Source organism: Anomaloglossus baeobatrachus, chromosome 12, assembly GCF_048569485.1.
Source record: "Anomaloglossus baeobatrachus isolate aAnoBae1 chromosome 12, aAnoBae1.hap1, whole genome shotgun sequence".
In the NCBI taxonomy this organism is placed as follows: domain Eukaryota; kingdom Metazoa; phylum Chordata; class Amphibia; order Anura; family Aromobatidae; genus Anomaloglossus; species Anomaloglossus baeobatrachus.
In genome coordinates this window covers 64033197-64050810 of record NC_134364.1, presented here as the reverse complement: position 1 = coordinate 64050810, position 17614 = coordinate 64033197, and the positions used below count along the sequence as shown (strand labels likewise).

The following is a 17614-nucleotide window of genomic DNA, read 5'->3' as shown; positions in this document are numbered from 1 at the left end:
AAAAGACAGGCAGACCCTGACTGAGGGCCCATAGCGTAGAGGAGGAAACAGGGCGGCACCGACAGACATATAAGCCGTGGGAAAACAGACGGTGGCAGCACTGCCAGCAGGGGGCTCTGGAGGACGAGGTGCACTCCCTACTGCACTGTAACAAACACTTAACAGTGAGGGCCTCCCACTATCAGAGACTCTCCACTCATATCCTGGACTTGATTCGCCTACCCCAGGGCTATGGGACACCCGGTGCCGGGCCGGACTAGTCTGGGGGTAGTCAGTGGTGGCGGGGTCCGACTCCGTGACCCTGGCGGGAGTCAATTAATATGGCTTCAGTGGGGGGTGCTTAAAGTTTATATTCGTGACGCCACCTGTGGTTAGTGGCTATTAAGCCGCCGCTGCTGTATGGGGCCTCCGGGGGTGATGGAATGGCAGCTTGGATGGTCCTGCTCCCCACAGGTGGAGCGGAACCCCAGGGCAACCGTTGGTGCTAGTAAGAGTCTATGAGGGTGTTGTAGATGGTGTAGTGCAGGCGAAATAACAGAGGCAACACCAAGGGTGCAGTTTCAAGATGTTTACTCACAGTTCCTGGGTTACAGTGCACTGTGCCTTTGGACTGCTGGAACCCCGTCAGGGACCTCCGTCGATCCCAGGTAGATCTGGGAATAAAAGCCGGTGCACCCTTCTATGGTGTTCCTCTCTTCAGCTGTCTTCTAAGCCTTGCCTTTGCTGGATGAACCTGGCTTGGCCTCCACTACAGCCCCCGGAAAAGGGGCTTGCCTAGCTGGAACTTCACCCTCTTCCCAGAGGTTCTGCAGTGGGCTGTGGCCCTGGGCGCTTGCAACCACCCTGGGCCTCGGTTTTTACCTTTGGAAATGACTTCTCTTCCTCCAGTTTCTAGGGACCGTCCCCTGTCTGCAGCTTGATCCCTCCACCTGATCTTTCTGTGGCACAGGCCTTGTGCTTGAAAACGGTTCAGTGGCCCTGGAATCCCTTCTGTATTTCTCTGCTGTGGTGTCACCTGGACCTAGCTGGGCCCCAAGGTCTCCACCAGGAAGCGTCACTTTCTCCTTCTTGCTCCTGACTGACTAGAGCACTTCTCTTCTCACTCCTCTCAGCTCTCCTCCTTACTTCAGCTCCTCTCAACTCTATCTGCCTACACTTGACCTTCCTCTTTCTACTCTACTCTCGGCTGGCTCCTTCCACCCTCCCAGTTGCTAGGCCCCACCCAATGGGAGAAGGGATGGGTCTTATGCCCCCCCATCATACAGCATGGGGGTGGCTGCCACTATCCCCGGTCCCAAAATATGCCTAACAATGGGTGTAGTGCAGATTTGCCTGTGGACCGGCGTTTACTCCTTTCCTTACCCAGGATGGGACATCACACCTCTGGCTGGGGTGCAATGTTCCTGTGGTGACGTAAGCCGCAGGGGCGCCACAGACTTCCCATCCATGGACGAGAAGAGGAAACTCCTCTTCCCTCAGTAGGATGCAGAATCAATGGTGGAGATCGCCGCCCAATATGTCACTTGTCATAAGATCAGAGAAATGGAGGACTCCCGAATGGACCATCAGAGCCCAAATTGTGTCCCCAACACCCCATAACCACAATCCCTTCCTGTCACACTTATTTCTCTTGCTTTGGCAACACTAATTGTATTTTGGCCCTGCCAATAAAGCATATTTGAATTTGAAAACAAAACAGGGACCGAAAGAGGGAGGGATAAAGAAAGAACAAAAGAGGGACAGAGAAAGAGACAGAGGGTGGGTCAGAGAAAGGGTAACGCAGGTAAACAGTGAGAGAGAAAGGCAAAGAGGGGGAAGGGAGAGACACGGAGAGGAGAAAGAGGGGGGGGACGAAAGGAGGAAGGAGGGGGTGAAGTGGGAGAGATGGAGAAGGGGTAAGGAGAGAGGAGAAGGGGAGAGGAGAAGGGGAGAGGGGAAGGGGAGAGGAGAAGGGGAGAAGGGGAAGGGGAGAGGAGAAGGGGAAGGGGAGAGGAGAAGGGGAGAGGAGAAGGGGAAGGGGAGAGGAGAAGGGGAAGGGGAGAGGAGAAGGGGAAGGGGAGAGGAGAAGGGCAAGGGGAGAGGAGAAGGGGAAGGGGAGAGGAGAAGGGGAGAGGAGAAGGGGAAAGGGAGAGGAGAAGGGGAGAGGAGAAGGGGAAGGGGAGAGGGGAAGGGGAGAGGGGAAGGGGAGAGGGGAAGGGGAGAGGAGAAGGGGAAGGGGAGAGGAGAAGGGGAAGGGGAGAGGAGAAGGGGAAGGGGAGAGGAGAAGGGGAGAGGGGAAGGGGAGAGGAGAAGGGGAGAGGAGAAGGGGAGAGGGGAAGGGGAGAGGAGAAGGGGAAAGGGAGAGGAGAAGGGGAAGGGGAGAGGAGAAGGGGAAGGGGAGAGGAGAAGGGGGAGAGGAGAAGGGGAGAGGGGAAGGGGAGAGGAGAAGGGGAGGGGAGAAGGGGAGGGGAGAAGGGGAGGGGAGAGGAGAAGGGATAGGAGAGGAGAAGGGGGAAGGGAGAGGAGAGGAGAAAGGGGAGAGGAGAGGGGGGAGGAGAGGAGAAGGAGTGGAGAGGGGGTAAAGGAGAGGAGACCGAGAGTGGGGGGGGGGGGGAGGGAGAGGAGACCGAGAGTGGGGGGGAGGGAGAGGAGACCGAGAGGGGGGGGAAGGGAGAGGAGACCGAGAGGGGGGGGGGAAGGGAGAGGAGACCGAGAGGGGGGGGAAGGGAGAGGAGACCGAGAGGGGGGGGAAGGGAGAGGAGACCGAGAGGGGGGGGGGGGAGGGAGAGGAGACCGAGAGGGGGGGGAAGGGAGAGGAGACCGAGAGGGGGGGGAAGGGAGAGGAGACCGAGAGGGGGGGGGGAAGGGAGAGGAGACCGAGAGGGGGGGGGGGGAAGGGAGAGGAGACCGAGAGGGGGGGGGGGGAAGGGAGAGGAGACCGAGAGGGGGGGGGGGAAGGGAGAGGAGACCGAGAGGGGGGGGGGGGAAGGGAGAGGAGACCGAGAGGGGGGGGGGGAAGGGAGAGGAGACCGAGAGGGGGGGGAAGGGAGAGGAGACCGAGAGGGGGGGAAGGGGGAGGGAACAGAGGAAGGAGGGGAGAGAGACCGCCACAGAGGGTACGTTAAAATCCAGCTGCCAGGTCTTTCTTTTTTGCAGTAGCAGTTATCAGGAGGAGAGTTAGTGAACCCCAATAATGAGTCAGTCCGTACCCCCACCCTTCAAAACAATATGTTCACGTCTGTGATTGACCACTTTTAGAAGACTGCTTGCGTACCATGCCATGTGAATTAAGTTCGGGCGTGTCCGTTAGCTTATCGGGCTCTATTGTCTTTACTTCTTCAATCATCCGTAGCATTTAACAATTTATAAACATTGTGTCCGGTTAATGCCAGATTACAAGTGCAGGTGTCTGTGTCTAGTAATGCACACAGCAGAAGATTATAATCTGATCATTAATGTGTTGCATTTTCTGAGTTATTGGATGGTTTGTCAAACTATTTTTTTTGTTTTTTAATGCCTTTAAGATGGGCAGAATTTCCTTGTTGGCAGACTTACTGTGTTAAGGAGGTGTCGACGCTTCTTAACCGCGGGCATCGGTGAGTCAAACTCACAGTCACTGCTTGGGGTCTGCAAAACAAAATTGGAAACAAACAAATATAAGCCAGAATGGGCACATTCAGCCGTGTCTGAGCGAGTTATTGTCAGACACCTCTCCCCTGCTCACCTCTGGGGACTGGAGGGCGGCTGCACTGGTCAATTTTCTTTTCCGTCTAAAGACGACATCATCTTCGCTCTCGGGGCTGCTACCTGTGGAGAGACGACAAAAATCCCAGAACAGAATGATAAAACGCAAAATGAAAAAGGCAAAAATACAGCGAACGGCGGCAATTAAAACAGCAGAGTCCGACCTCAATGTTCTGTGTCCTGCAGCTATGGAAAGAAAACAGCCGCCGCGGAGGTGACTATAGGGGACATGCTGGACCAATGTATGTAAAGCACTGTGGAATTAACAGCGCTATATAAATGAATAAAATTATTATTATTATTATTATATAAAGGAGGAAGAAAGCATAAAATACAAAAATATATGGATCACTCAGAACATTACACCATCTGCTTAATAAGGTGCAGATTCCCCCAGAGTCACCAACGCGGCACTGACACACGGTGATCCTTACACTTGCCCATTTTTCCTGCTTCTACGTACCCGTTATAGGTTTACACATTTTTTAGTCCAATAGTAACGTACCTAAAATTCTAGGATCTGCCATAACGTCTTGTTTTTGTTTGGATTGTATAACAACAAGGGTGTTTTCTGCCCTCGCTCCAATCTTCGTTGGTGTATATAAATCAGATTTAACAAAAATATCAGAAGAAATTTTTGCCGAGTCCGTTTTTTCCACGGGCGAATTTAAAAATGAAGAGGCACAATGTGAAATTTCAGGAGTCTGGGAAAACCTGTCTTTAAGTGGGTGTAAGGGCGAGAGTAAAGAAATGTTTTTGTCAGACATGGTTCCACAAGTGGAGGCTCTAGTCCCGGAGGTTAGAGGAGTAGACATGATGCCACCTCTATTAACGATCCTTTTGGGAGGACTGGGGGCCTTGAAGCGATTGGTATCTTCTTCGCATTCATTCTCCAGCTGTCCATCATCTTCACCTTCCGGAGAATCATTCTCAATGGAAAATCCAAGGTCAAAATTGATCGAAAACAATTCTTGAGAAACATCAAAATCATCATCTTCCTCTTTCGCTTTTGTGTTCTCATCGGAGATGGAAGAAGCCTGGTCTTCTGGTTCATGTCCTGTGGTGTCCTCCGATAGTAGAGATGGGTCAAACATATTGAAGTTCACGCTGGTGCCTTCATTACCTGACTTGTTGTTGGTGGTGCCAGCCTTGCTTGAAGTCAAATGATCAATTTCCACAAATGCTTCATCTTCAAATAAGTCGAAGCTGTCATCAAGGTCGTCGGGAAAATAATTCAGTTCATCTTCACGTAACCCTGGTGGAGACTCGACCTTCTGAGACTGGGAAGCCCTTGGGACAACAATGTGCGTATTTCGGTTTCGGATGACATTCAAATTACAGGAGACTGATCCATTTTTGATGTTGATATGATCATTTACACTCTTTGGCTTCTCAACATGACTGTCTATCTTCGTAGGAATGTCAAAATCCTCACGGTTACTCTTATAACCGCGATCTTGGTGTATGACATGATTGTATATTGGAGGCGGGTCAATATTTTCCTCATAGGCTTCTTCATCACAATCGAAAATATCATCCCACGGCCGCTCATGTATTGGTCCCACATTTCCCACGCCGTTGATATCACCAATCACCACATCACCCCCTTTATTTAGTTGACGTGGTGACCCTGAAGCTATATTCTTGTATGATTCTTCATTATTAACTTTTGTAAGGCGTTGTCTATCCTCTAAATGATCTGGGTGACTTACGTGACCCTTGGCTAAAGGTAGGCATTCTAAGGTTTTATATGGGACAAAAGAGCTCCCGATTGTTGGAGAGCCTACAGTAATGTCTACACTAACCAAAGAATCAAGATCAGATAACGGCGGTGGGGAATAGGTTAAGAATTTCTTGATTCGTGATTGCATTCGCTTCACCCAGGCGTTGGCAAAATCAGTGGGAATTTCATGAGTATTAAGTGATTTTGGAGCATAGAAGAGATTAGATAAAAGAGAAGTGGAGTCATCATCACAACCATTGTAAACAGAGTTGGTCTTTGGTGGAAATTTTGACATTGTCCTTTGGAAATTTGATGTAGAAACATCTTCAAGATTTGTAGGACTCTTGAATAACTCTCCGTACTCTTCAATTTCCATGGGATTGGCCACATCGTGATTTATGTCAACATCTAGATCACTGGCTTCCTTTATCTTCGAAACATTAATCGAAGTGTCTGTACTGGAAAGGTCGGTGGAACGTGATCTCGTGGTGTTAGAAACTTTGGATATTGACTTGAAATCTTCATCAGGCTCAACGGTGGAGGAGAAAGTGGAGTTTTTTGCATTTTTGATGACAGGCGACTTTTTCTTCGCCTTGGAATTAGCGGTTGGGCAACCATTGTCATCTTTAACGCCTTTGTGTAATGGCTGGACGTCCTCCTTCTCAAAATACGCCTTCATTACTTCATCATGCTTGCAACCGTTCTGTAATGATAGAAGAAAAACTTGCTATTTTTATAAACTTTTGTATCACAAGAGTAATTAAATCGAGTGCCCTAATTATGACCAGGTACGTGGAATGAAGCCATCAAGTATCTACATCAAACATAACATACATAAAAGGCAAGAGCAACTCGTTTATACCTTATAAATAGTAAAGTGCATAAGTGACAACTGGATAAATATCCTACTAGTAATGGCCAAATTCTGCACGTGCCGTACAAAGCCGAGAGTACAAAACACTTTACTCTATCAAGAGCCTGACCCCACTCAGTGTCGAGAAGCTGTAGATGGGGCCAAGCACCGAAACTCCCAACAGCAGCAGCATAATTACAAGATTAAGATGGTGAAGGACTACTAGAAAATATTTCAAGAGATTGTCAATCATTTCTGTACTAAATGGCATTGTAAAGGCCTGTAAGAGGTTTTTACACAGAGCTATTATGTTATAGGTAGGTTTATTGGTTTAAGCAAACCTTCAGGGTGCACTGGACAAGACCCATCTATGTGCCCAAATAACCTGCAAACAGGGGCACATGTGGGTGAAACGTTTACCATCTTGATAACCAATTGCCAACCAAAATTGTTCCACAACTATTGGGACACCACAGGAGATTGGAGCTACAGCCGCACTGTTTCCATATCCCTGCCTCATTGTCTGGCTCCACTCGTAACCCAAGCTTTACAGACTCGCCAAATGGGGGTTCCAGTTGCCGAATTGTAGAAATTGGTTGATTCCCTGGGCAACTGAATGCAAAGGGTGAGCCTACTTACGGTTGCTGGAAACAATGGGCAAAGAATGCCCACTCTTGGTGGCTAATGGTCACAAAAATATATTCCTGGCTGAATGTGGCAAAAATGTTCTCCAGTGGTGGGCAAGGGCCACATTATTTTGAAAAACCGCCAGGATGGTGGTGCATGGTCAAAAGTCTGCTCACTAATGGTCAAAAGACAAATGATTTTGTTGCGAAATTGTGTGACTTTTGACCACCACAGGTGGGAGACGATTTAGCTGAGCACCGCCAGAGACCCAGTTTCTCAAAATTGTGCAGCCACAGGCCACCACGGATGGGTGGAGTTTCTGCCATCTGTGCTAAGCCACTCTGTCTGGTCTCGCCTTGAAGTTGTTGCACAACTGAGACATGGTAAACACACACGGATTACCATAAATTGCTCTGCTCCAACTGGGCTTGCAGTGGTGTCAAGTAGCAAGCAGCAGGGCAATTAGCGGAAATCCATGCCCAGTTACCACGCCCTAGCCACAATGTGTACAGGCTCCCTGAAAAGATATTTGCTGGTATAGACAAGCTCCTTGTACAAAGAAAAGAAACCTGAAGATTGGCGGATCAATCAAAATGAAAAGACCAAATCTGTAGGACAATATCTGGAGCTGCCATATGCATATTGTCAGTGGTCACCTACCAGTGTACGTTTTTTGCAGTACTTACCTCCTCCGATCTCATCTGCTCAATCAATTCCATAATACGGATGAAATTCTGACATCGACGAGAGTGATCAATAGAGCCGATCGGAAAAGGACGACTTTGCCAAAAGCTCCAATCGGACAGAGAAAGCATGCGGACATTTCCCGGGACCACCTCCTAGATCACACAGAGGAGTAAAGGATGGTCAGTGTATACATTCTAGCGCTACCTCATTATATATATCACTCGTGAAATTCACATGGCATTGTATGGTGTAGGAGGCTGGATATACAGAAAATTAGGGGAAGGCGAAAATATGCACAGCTGAGTTACCCATCCTATATAATTAAGGGACCCCATTGACCTAGAGACTAAGGGGAACCAGTGTTTAGTGTTGTATCTCCTTCTCTTTACAGCGGTGTTCTTGTTCTCATCAATAGGGAACATCCTGTAAATGTGTGATCAGGGGACTCCATGTCCCAAAAATGGACTGTCCAAAGCACAAAAGAGCAGGAGTCCATAGAAACCAGCAAAAATTATTCTACTACTTACAGTGCTGGGATCGGGGTCTTTAAATAGCTCAAAGCGGGTCTTGGGTAAAATAATATCGGTCACACCGTCGGATTCCTTTAAACGATACAATCGGTCCCAGGTCTCATATTCTGCCTTCGTCAGGAACCCACCTTCTGTCATGGAGTCTGGGGATTTGTGTAAATTCAGTTACGGGAGAAATTCTCCGAAATTCTCCTATATGATATCCAAAGCATCATTACAACATATAAGCACAGGGGGCGCTGTTTAAGGCACTAGCATATAACCATCAATGTCACAGATAGGCAAAACTGAACATCGATTACTGCCACGGATGAAACACACCTCCTGCATTGAACAACGACGACGATTTACGGTGATTCACGCCCGATCGGCGGTCTTTGGAGGCATTTCCATCTCTACCATCGAAAGGTTCTTGTGTGATGAACATTTTGTGCACCACAGGATTGATCCCATTCGGCACCATGCGAGGGCTTTGTTGGTGGAGGTGCAAGTCTGTGTTATTTCCCATGATGGCTTTATATATACTTCTCTTGTTACTCTGACTCTGATTATAGGTCTGTAGAAAAGGAATGGAAGTCAGTAGGGTGTCAAAGCCAGAGGAATCAGGTACTTAAATATATTTGAAGGTGTGACCAGCTGTAATTTCTAACATATACACCGTATACGCCATATACACGCCACTCACAATCACCCAATCCCCTCCTTACGCCTCTCCCAATCACCCAATCGCCTCCCTACGCCTCTCGCAATCACTCATTCCCCTCTCTATGGCTCTCTAATTCAGTCTCCTCCTTATACCTCTCCAAAACATTCAGTCCCCTCTCTACACTTCTCCGAGCCACCTCCCTACGCCTCTCCTAATCACCCAGTCCCCTCCCTACACCAATCCCAATCGCATAGTCCCCTCCCTATGCTTCTCCCACCCAGTTCCCTCCCTTTGCCTATCCCAGTCACTGTGCCCTCCCTACGCCTCTCCCAATCACCCAGTGCCCTCCCTACGCCTCTCCCAATCACCCAGTGCCCTCCCTACGCCTCTCCCAATCACCCAGTGCCCTCCCTACACCTCTTCCAATCACCCAGTGCCCTCCCTACGCCTCTCCCAATCACCCAGTGCCCTCCCTTCGCCTCTCCCAATCACCCAGTGCCCTCCCTTCGCCTCTCCCAATCACCCAGTGCCCTCCCTTCACCTCTCCCAATCACCCAGTTCCCTCCCTTCGCCTCTCCCAATCACCCAGTGCCCTCCCTACGCCTCTCCCAATCACCCAGTGCCCTCCTTTCGCCTCTCCCAATCACCCAGTGCCCTCCCTTCGCCTCTCCCAATCACCCAGTTCCCTCCCTACGCCTCTCCCAATCACCCAGTGCCCTCCCTTCTCCTCTCCCAGTCGCCCAGTCTCCTCCCTTCTCCTCTCCTAGTCGCCCAGTCTCCCTCCTTCTCCTCTCCCAGTCGCCCAGTCTCCTCTCCTAGTCGCCCAGTCTCCCTCCTTCTCCTCTCCCAGTCGCCCAGTCTCCCTCCTTCTCCTCTCCCAGTCACCCAGTCTCCCTCCTTCTCCTCTCCCAGTCGCCCAGTCTCCCTCCTTCTCCTCTCCCAGTCGCCCAGTCTCCCTCCTTCTCCTCTCCCAGTCGCCCAGTCTCCTCCCTTCTCCTCTCCTAGTCGCCCAGTCTCCCTCCTTCTCCTCTCCCAGTCGCCCAGTCTCCTCTCCTAGTCGCCCAGTCTCCCTCCTTCTCCTCTCCCAGTCGCCCAGTCTCCCTCCTTCTCCTCTCCCAGTCACCCAGTCTCCCTCCTTCTCCTCTCCCAGTCGCCCAGTCTCCCTCCTTCTCCTCTCCCAGTCGCCCAGTCTCCCTCCTTCTCCTCTCCCAGTCGCCCAGTCTCCCTCCTTCTCCTCTCCCAGTCGCCCAGTCTCCCTCCTTCTCCTCTCCCAGTCGCCCAGTCTCCCTCCTTCTCCTCTCCCAGTCGCCCAGTCTCCCTCCTCCTCTCCCAGTCGCCCAGTCTCCCTCCTTCTCCTCTCCCAGTCGCCCAGTCTCCCTCCTTCTCCTCTCCCAGTCGCCCAGTCTCCCTCCTTCTCCTCTCCCAGTCGCCCAGTCTCCTCCCTTCTCCTCTCCCAATCGTCCAGTCTCCTCCCTTCTCCTCTCCCAATGGTCCAGTCTCCTCCCTTCTCCTCTCCCAGTCGCCCAGTCTCCATCCTTCTCCTCTCCCAGTCGCCCAGTCTCCATCCTTCTCCTCTCCCAGTTGCCCAGTCTCCTCCCTCCTCCTCTCCCAATCGTCCAGTCTCCTCCCTTCTCTTCTCCCAATCGTCCAGTCTCCTCCCTTCTCCTCTCCCAATCGTCTAGTTTCCTCCCTTCTCCTCTCCCATTCGCCCAGTCTCCTCTCTTCTCCTCTCCCAATCGCCCAGTCTCCCCCTTCTCCTCTCCCAATCGCCCAGTCTCCCCTTTCTCCTCTCCCAATCGCCCAGTCTCCTCCTTTGCCTGTCACGGTTGCCAGTCTCCATTTGCTTCTTCCATGTATCCAACCATCAGCTTCAAATTGCTTAAATTTTCATCCTAAATTTTTAAAACTCATTTTCAGAAAACCACGACAACCTGAACCACAAATAGTAAACTGGACTGGAGGTGTATTTCACTATCGAGTTGTCCACAATCTTCCCTATATACACAGTACAGGACCAGATTTGTTTTCTTTAATATATTGTATCTTATATTATTTTACTACATAATTTATACATGTATACTGATTATAATCGAATTTGGGTATAATTGCTCCATAAAAAAAAATCACATCAGTGCCTCCATGAATGTAGAGTCTACGGTGTACTCAGTGTCGTCTACTATATAGATGCCATAGACAGAGGAGTGACAGAAGAATATCCCAGTAGCGGTGGTCTGCCTCGTTATGAAGGTCACTATCTGCACAATGCCCTACATCAAAGTAATTGCTCTCATTTTCTCACATGCTACAGAAAAGATTAAGTCAGCTTTTTATGAAACAGACCTGTGCGCGAAAAATTACACTGCACCCGGAGCACCAAATGTGAGATGTCCCCTTGAAGTTTTGGAAAATATATAAGTTTGCTTTGATCTTCCATTAGTCTCAAATATCTCATAATTTGACATTTATCGGTAATTTACATACACAGAACAAAAGACAAAATTGCAAAAGATAAATCCTGGAGACGTACCCGTTCCTCTCGTCCTTGGCACAATATGACCACTATACGTCCTTGGCGTTTCCTTCCCGTTCGACCCATCCTCTGGACCAGACGGATAGGACTTCTCTGTGCATCAAAGCAAATGATGAGATCCACCTCGCCGATATCCAAGCCTTCTTCTCCAACGCAGGTGGACACCAGTGTATTATACCCACCCTCCCGGAAACGCTTCACCACCTGGGAAATGGGACAACAGGATCACGGCTTTTGGTCGATGTCAAAAAGTCAACTCTTTCTAGTGATCATTATTAGATCATCATTTAGGCCACCAACGGCTGTGACCAGCAAGAGCCGTAAATATAGAGATGGCTCAATGCTCACCTCCAGCTGCTCTTTCTGGGTAAATCCTTTAACTCCTTTACCAGTGGATGAATGGCCCACAAACGTCATAACCCGAACAACAGGATGGTGATGGTTGAGCATATCTGCTATTTCTTGGACACTGTCCCGAAATGAGGAGAAAATCATGATCCGAGTGTCTTCAGGAGAACCGCCAGAGGAACTCTGACCTGAATTAAAGCAGGAGGCCAGATTCAGAATAATGTTATCGAGTAAAGACCTGATAGATGTAAGAGGTGCCCAAACACCATGGCCTCATCTTCAAAGAAAACAAAAGGATCAGATAACATAATTCAACAAGCCCAATCTTACTCTTCCCTGAAGGTACTGTCACACATAACGATATCGCTAGCCAGATCGCAGCTGAGTCACCGTTTGGTGACGTAGTAGCGATCCCGTTAGCGCTCTCGTTATGTGTGACATCTACCAGCGATCAGGCCCCTGCTGTGAGATCTCTAGTTGTTGCAGAATAGTCCAGGCCATTTTCTTCAAAGGCGATGTCCTGCTGGGCAGGACACATCGTTGTGTTTGACACTGTGTGACAGGGTCACAGTGACTGCTGAGATCGTTATACAGGTCGCTACTGCCACCTGTATTGTTCCTGCATCGCTGGTAAGATCTGACTGTGTGACATCTCACCAGCGACCTCCCAGCGACTTATCAGCGATCCCTATCAGGTCGCATCGTTTTCGGGATCGCTGGTAAGTCGTTGTGTGTGACTGGGCCTTGACAGTTTGGGATGCCTCCATATACATTAGATAGACGACTGACCTTGCCAAGAGTTATGGTACCGTCTCACTAAACAACGTACCAGCGATTCCGACCACGATACGACCTGGTCAGGATCGCTGGTGCGTCGCTACATGGTCGCTGGTGAGCTGTCAATCAGGCAGAGCTCACCAGCGACCAGTGACTCAGCGCTTGGTAACCAGGGTAAATAATGGGTAACTAAAAGCGCTTTGCTTGGTTACCCGATATTTATCCTGGTTACCAGCGTACACCTCTTAACGCTGATTCCCTGCACACGTAGCCAGGGTAAATATCGGGTAACCAAGCAAGCTTTTCTTAGGTACCCGATATTTACCCTGGTTACCAGTGTATGCTGCTTACATAGAGTCGGTGCTCGTTGGTCTCTCGCAGTCAAACACACCGATGTGTGCTTTACAACGGGAGACCAACGAGCAAAAAATTAACCAGAACAGTGTGTAACGATCAGCGATTTCACAGCAGGGGCCAGGTCGCTGCTTAGTGTTACACACAGCGAGATCGCTTATGAGTTCACTGGTAAGTCACAAAACCTGTGACTCAGCAGCGATCTCGCTATGTGAGAAGTACCCCTTAAGGGTTACTCCTATTCTCACACAATGTTTGTAAAAACAAGAACTTTTCAATTTACCCTAAAATTTGAAGCTATTCTTGAAATATTAACTTTTTTTTTAATTTACTGTTCGTTGCCTAGGAGACCGACCACTGCTGCTGACTAGTTTGTAAGCACTGCCCTGGATTACAAGCCTACAGCATGCTTAATTGAGCCTGATCAGGTACGACTGCATTGGTAACAACCCATCCAATCCACACAGGCAAAGAAATCAAACCAGAGATATCTATAAATTAAGTTATGTGTAATAATGAGAGATTACACAGGGAAAAAGTATTGAGCACATTAAGAGAGAGATGGAAAAAAAGTAATGGAAAGTCATGACTGCAGCTGAAATCTATCAGTAATTAGAAAGCAATCCTGCAACTTAGTGAAAACAGCTGGTTCAACTGATGGCCTATGAAAAGGTGTCTCAGTACCAAGGTGCCGCACAAAAAAACATCTCATGATAAGTAAAACCAGTGAGCTATCTCAAGCCCTTCACAACCTTATTGTTGTAAAACATACTAACGGCATTGGCTACAGATGAATTTCTAAACTGCTGAAGCCTCCAGTGAGCACTTTTGGGGCCATAAACCGGAAATGCAAAGAACACCATTTCCCCATAAAGTGGCCACGACCAGCTGTTCACTGCATGATTTCAAACAGAGGAGTGAAAAGAATTATCAGAAGAGTTGTCCAAGAGCCAAGGACCACCTATGGAGAGCTACAGAAAGACTTGAAAATCAGCAGGTGAAATTGTTTCAAAGAAAATAAAAAGTAATGCACTCCCCCTCCCTGGCCTGTATGCATGCTCCTGTATGCACGCTCACCAGACAAGCCTCTATTGCTGATTAAAAAGCAGGTTCAAGTGCATTTAAAGTTTGCTCAACAACATTTAGGACAACCCTGTCCAATGTCAGGTGGAATATAGTCTGGTCACATGAGTACAGAACTGAACTCTTTGGAGGCCATAATATACACCATGTTTGGAGCCCAAACGGACGAACAGTAAGGCCCTGTGCGCACTAGAAAATGGAATTTTCTTAAGAAAATTCCGCAGGCTCTGAAAGATTTCCGCACCCGCGAAAAAAAAAAACCGCAAAAAAGGCACCAAAATCCGCATGCGTTTTGTTGCGGTTTTTCCGCGGGTTGGTACATGTGTTTTAATGCATTCAATGCAATAAAGCACATTGAAAAAAAAAAGAGAAAAAAAAAAAAAAGGTAATTTCCTTCTGATATAGATAGAGAGAGAGATAGATAGAGAGCTAGATAGAGAGAGAGCTGAAGAGATAGCTAATGGATAGATAGATAGATCGATCGAGGGATAGATAGATAAATATTGGATAGATAGAAGGATAGATGGATAGAAGGATAGATAGATAATCAATAGATAGAGGACAGATCAATCAATAGATAGAGTCCCTGTGAGGACACTGCAGTTCTCGTGAGCGGTAGTGTGTTCAAATTACCGTCCGTGAGAAATGACCTGTAATTACCTCTCTGCAGGCTCGTTACGAGGCTGCATTGAGTATGTGTCAGTCGCGGCTGGATGCAAGTGTCGTGGGACCTGTGTGGATTACGCCAGAGCTGTGTGTTTGGGAAGTTAATAAAATGGTGAAAGAGGGGCTTTTTTGTCTTTTATTTAAAATAAAGGATTTTTCGGTGTGTGTTTATTCACTTTACTTATGGGTTAATCATGAAAGCTGTCTCATAGACGCTGCCATGATTAAGCCTGAACTAAAATGGCAGCGATCCGCTGCCATTTAACTTATTATTACCTGGATTGCCTACAGCATCACGGCAATCTGGAAGAGCCGGGGACACTCCGGGACTGTCGCATAATGGATGCGACAGTCCCGGGGCAGCTGCGGGCTGATATTCTTGGCTGCCTCGGGAGGGTGGGGCATTAACCCTGTCCCTCGCCCTCCCCAGCCTGAGAATACTGGGCCACCGCTGTGTGTTTACCTCGGCTGGACGGTAAAAATGCGGCGGAGCCCGTGTTTTTTTTTTGTTATTTTATTTTTATATGTACGTTTGATTTGTATGTGTATTCTATATGTCTGTGTCTGTGTGTGAGTGCAATATGTGTGTGTTTACTCTCTGCTCCGCTTCCTCTTCCTGTCATAATGACATCACTTCCCTGCAAAACGCAGGCAGTGATGAACATTATGTCCCGAAACAGCGAAATACCGGAGGGAATAACGCAGGAAAACACAATGAAACGCACAGAATTTGCTGCCTGCGTTATTCCATGCAGGATTTCACGATTACATTACAGTCAATGGAGTGAAATCCCGCAGCTATCTGCGGAAAAGAAGTGACATGCAATTGTTTTGCTGTGGGAATCCCGCAGCAAAACATGCAGCTGTCAAAATCCGCATAGTGCGCACAGGATTTTTTTTCCCATAGGATTTGCTGGTGAATCACTGCAGAGATGTTATGAAAATTTTCTGCAGCGAATCATGCAGCAAAACCACAGGAAATCCACGGTAAAATCCGCCTAGTGTGCACAAGGCCTAAAGCTTGGAGGTGAAAACATCATAGTGTGGGGCTGTTTTTCACCATATGACACTGGCAAAATCCATATAACTGAAGGAAGGATGAATGGACAAACGTACCCAGATATTCTTGATAAAAATCTGCTGCTATCTTCCAGGATGATGAAGATGAAACAAGGGTGCACATTTCAGTACGACAATGATCCCAAACACTCAGCCAAGGAAACTGTCAACTGGTGTCACAGAAAGAAAATAAATCTGCTATAATGGCCGAGCCGATCACTAAAGCTGAATCCAATAGCAAAATTACGGGAGGAACTCAGAGGTCATAGAAGGAGCCACCGGGACCTTCAGGATGTGAAAAGTGTTTGTGTGGAAGAATGGGCCAAAACTCCATCTGAGCAATGCAGGAGACTAGTTTATCCACACAGGAGGAGTCTTGAAGTTTCATCACCAACAAAGTCTTTAATGAATTTTAGTAATGTGTTCAATATTTTTTCCTGTGTCACTTCTCATTATTACACAACTTAATTCATGGACATCTATGGTTTGATTTTTTCGCCTGTGTGAACTGGATGGCTTTGTTACGGACATCTGCTGAGAAATTCATGCCAATAGCACTTTCAGAAATATATTTATTCAGAAAAAAAATTGGTGAAGTGTTCAACACTTATTTCATCAGCTGTATTATTATAATAAAATAAAAATAACATTTTTTTATAAATATAATATATATATATATATATACACACACACACACACACATACATATACATACATACACAGTGCACTGCATGTAGAAAATACTGGTGCAATAACACAAGTATACTGTATATACAAGCTTAAAATAAATAAATGAATAAATTTAAAAAAAACAAAACACAAACAAATGCACAGAAAACTGACAGGTTTGGGTCTTTGTTGCGTTAATTAAGAACTTCAGTTGTTACCAGACTAATTAACCAGCATCCTAATGAGTCCCCCCCATCCCCTGCACATATCCGATCAATAGGAGCCCGGAGCGAGCGCGTTTTTTGTACAACTATCCATATAACGACACAAAGAACAAATCATACAAATTGATTTCCTTGTAATTAGCCGCTGGGAGATGGCCTAGATAAAACGCCGTCGTTCAATATCGGCCAAATCACCCAGCTCTGAAAACATCGCACAGACAAAAGGGACAAATGTTTCTCGAGTGCCTTCGACCTCGCAGAGTGACACGGCGTACGGTTGCAGGTTCAATAATTACTATTTTCTTTTTACAATTACCAAATAAAAATGAAAATATAAAAAACACTAAAATGTAAAAATAAAATAAAAAAAAATATTTGTTTAAAATACAATAATTGGTATTTTCTTTTTACAATTAACAAAAATGAAAATATAAAAAAAAAATACTAAAATGTAAGGATAAAATAAAAAATATATATTTGTTTAAAATACAATAATTGGTAATGGTTATAATGTTAAATAAATTCTCATGCTAAAAATCTAAACATAAAAAAGAAATACAAAAAAAAAAAAAATGTAAATGAAAAGTCCAGGAAAAACGCAACAAATCACCTGTATGCAGCAACCTTTAGGGTGCACCATTATCCTGTATCCGGGGCTATCGTGGGTGATCACCTTTTGTGATCACTGTATTTAACAAATATATGTATAACCACAAAACTCACCCTAACAATCATATTTTTTTCTTACCATTAAAATCTGGAAATAAGCGCAAAAAAAAACAAAACTTTCTTTTTGGGGGACCCAACACATCTATCCACTGTTTGGCCTGCAGGGACGCTGTAGGAGAATTTTACTTGTTTAATCCCCTATAAAATTACTATTACGGATACTGCCTGGGAGATCACGCAGATATTCCACCATTGCCAACAATTTGTCACGCATCCCTCTGCAGCCTCCAATCATCAAGGTAATTACACAATTGACTGATGATTGATAGACGAAGAGACTGATGTATTCACTAAAAGGCCAGAACTCACAGTGAGCGTATGATATATACACATCCGATTCCTACAGTCACTGCCAACCCGACAATTACAAAGGGATCTACTAGCAG

At 47.0% G+C, this 17614-nt stretch overlaps 1 protein-coding gene across 1 annotated transcript in view; it reads right to left on the bottom strand.

The window, feature by feature from the left end:
• LOC142257975 (Fanconi anemia group M protein-like) overlaps window positions 1-17614 on the bottom strand; it is a 127582-nt gene that overhangs the window by 30251 nt on the left and 79717 nt on the right. The window contains exons 9-16 of the mRNA XM_075330316.1: window positions 11668-11855; window positions 11317-11523; window positions 8465-8699; window positions 8141-8286; window positions 7613-7765; window positions 4229-6149; window positions 3704-3786; window positions 3535-3606 (exon numbers count right to left, since the gene is read on the bottom strand). Coding sequence (XP_075186431.1) covers window positions 3535-3606; window positions 3704-3786; window positions 4229-6149; window positions 7613-7765; window positions 8141-8286; window positions 8465-8699; window positions 11317-11523; window positions 11668-11855 — 3005 coding nt within the window. The remainder of the gene's footprint in view (window positions 1-3534; window positions 3607-3703; window positions 3787-4228; window positions 6150-7612; window positions 7766-8140; window positions 8287-8464; window positions 8700-11316; window positions 11524-11667; window positions 11856-17614) is intronic.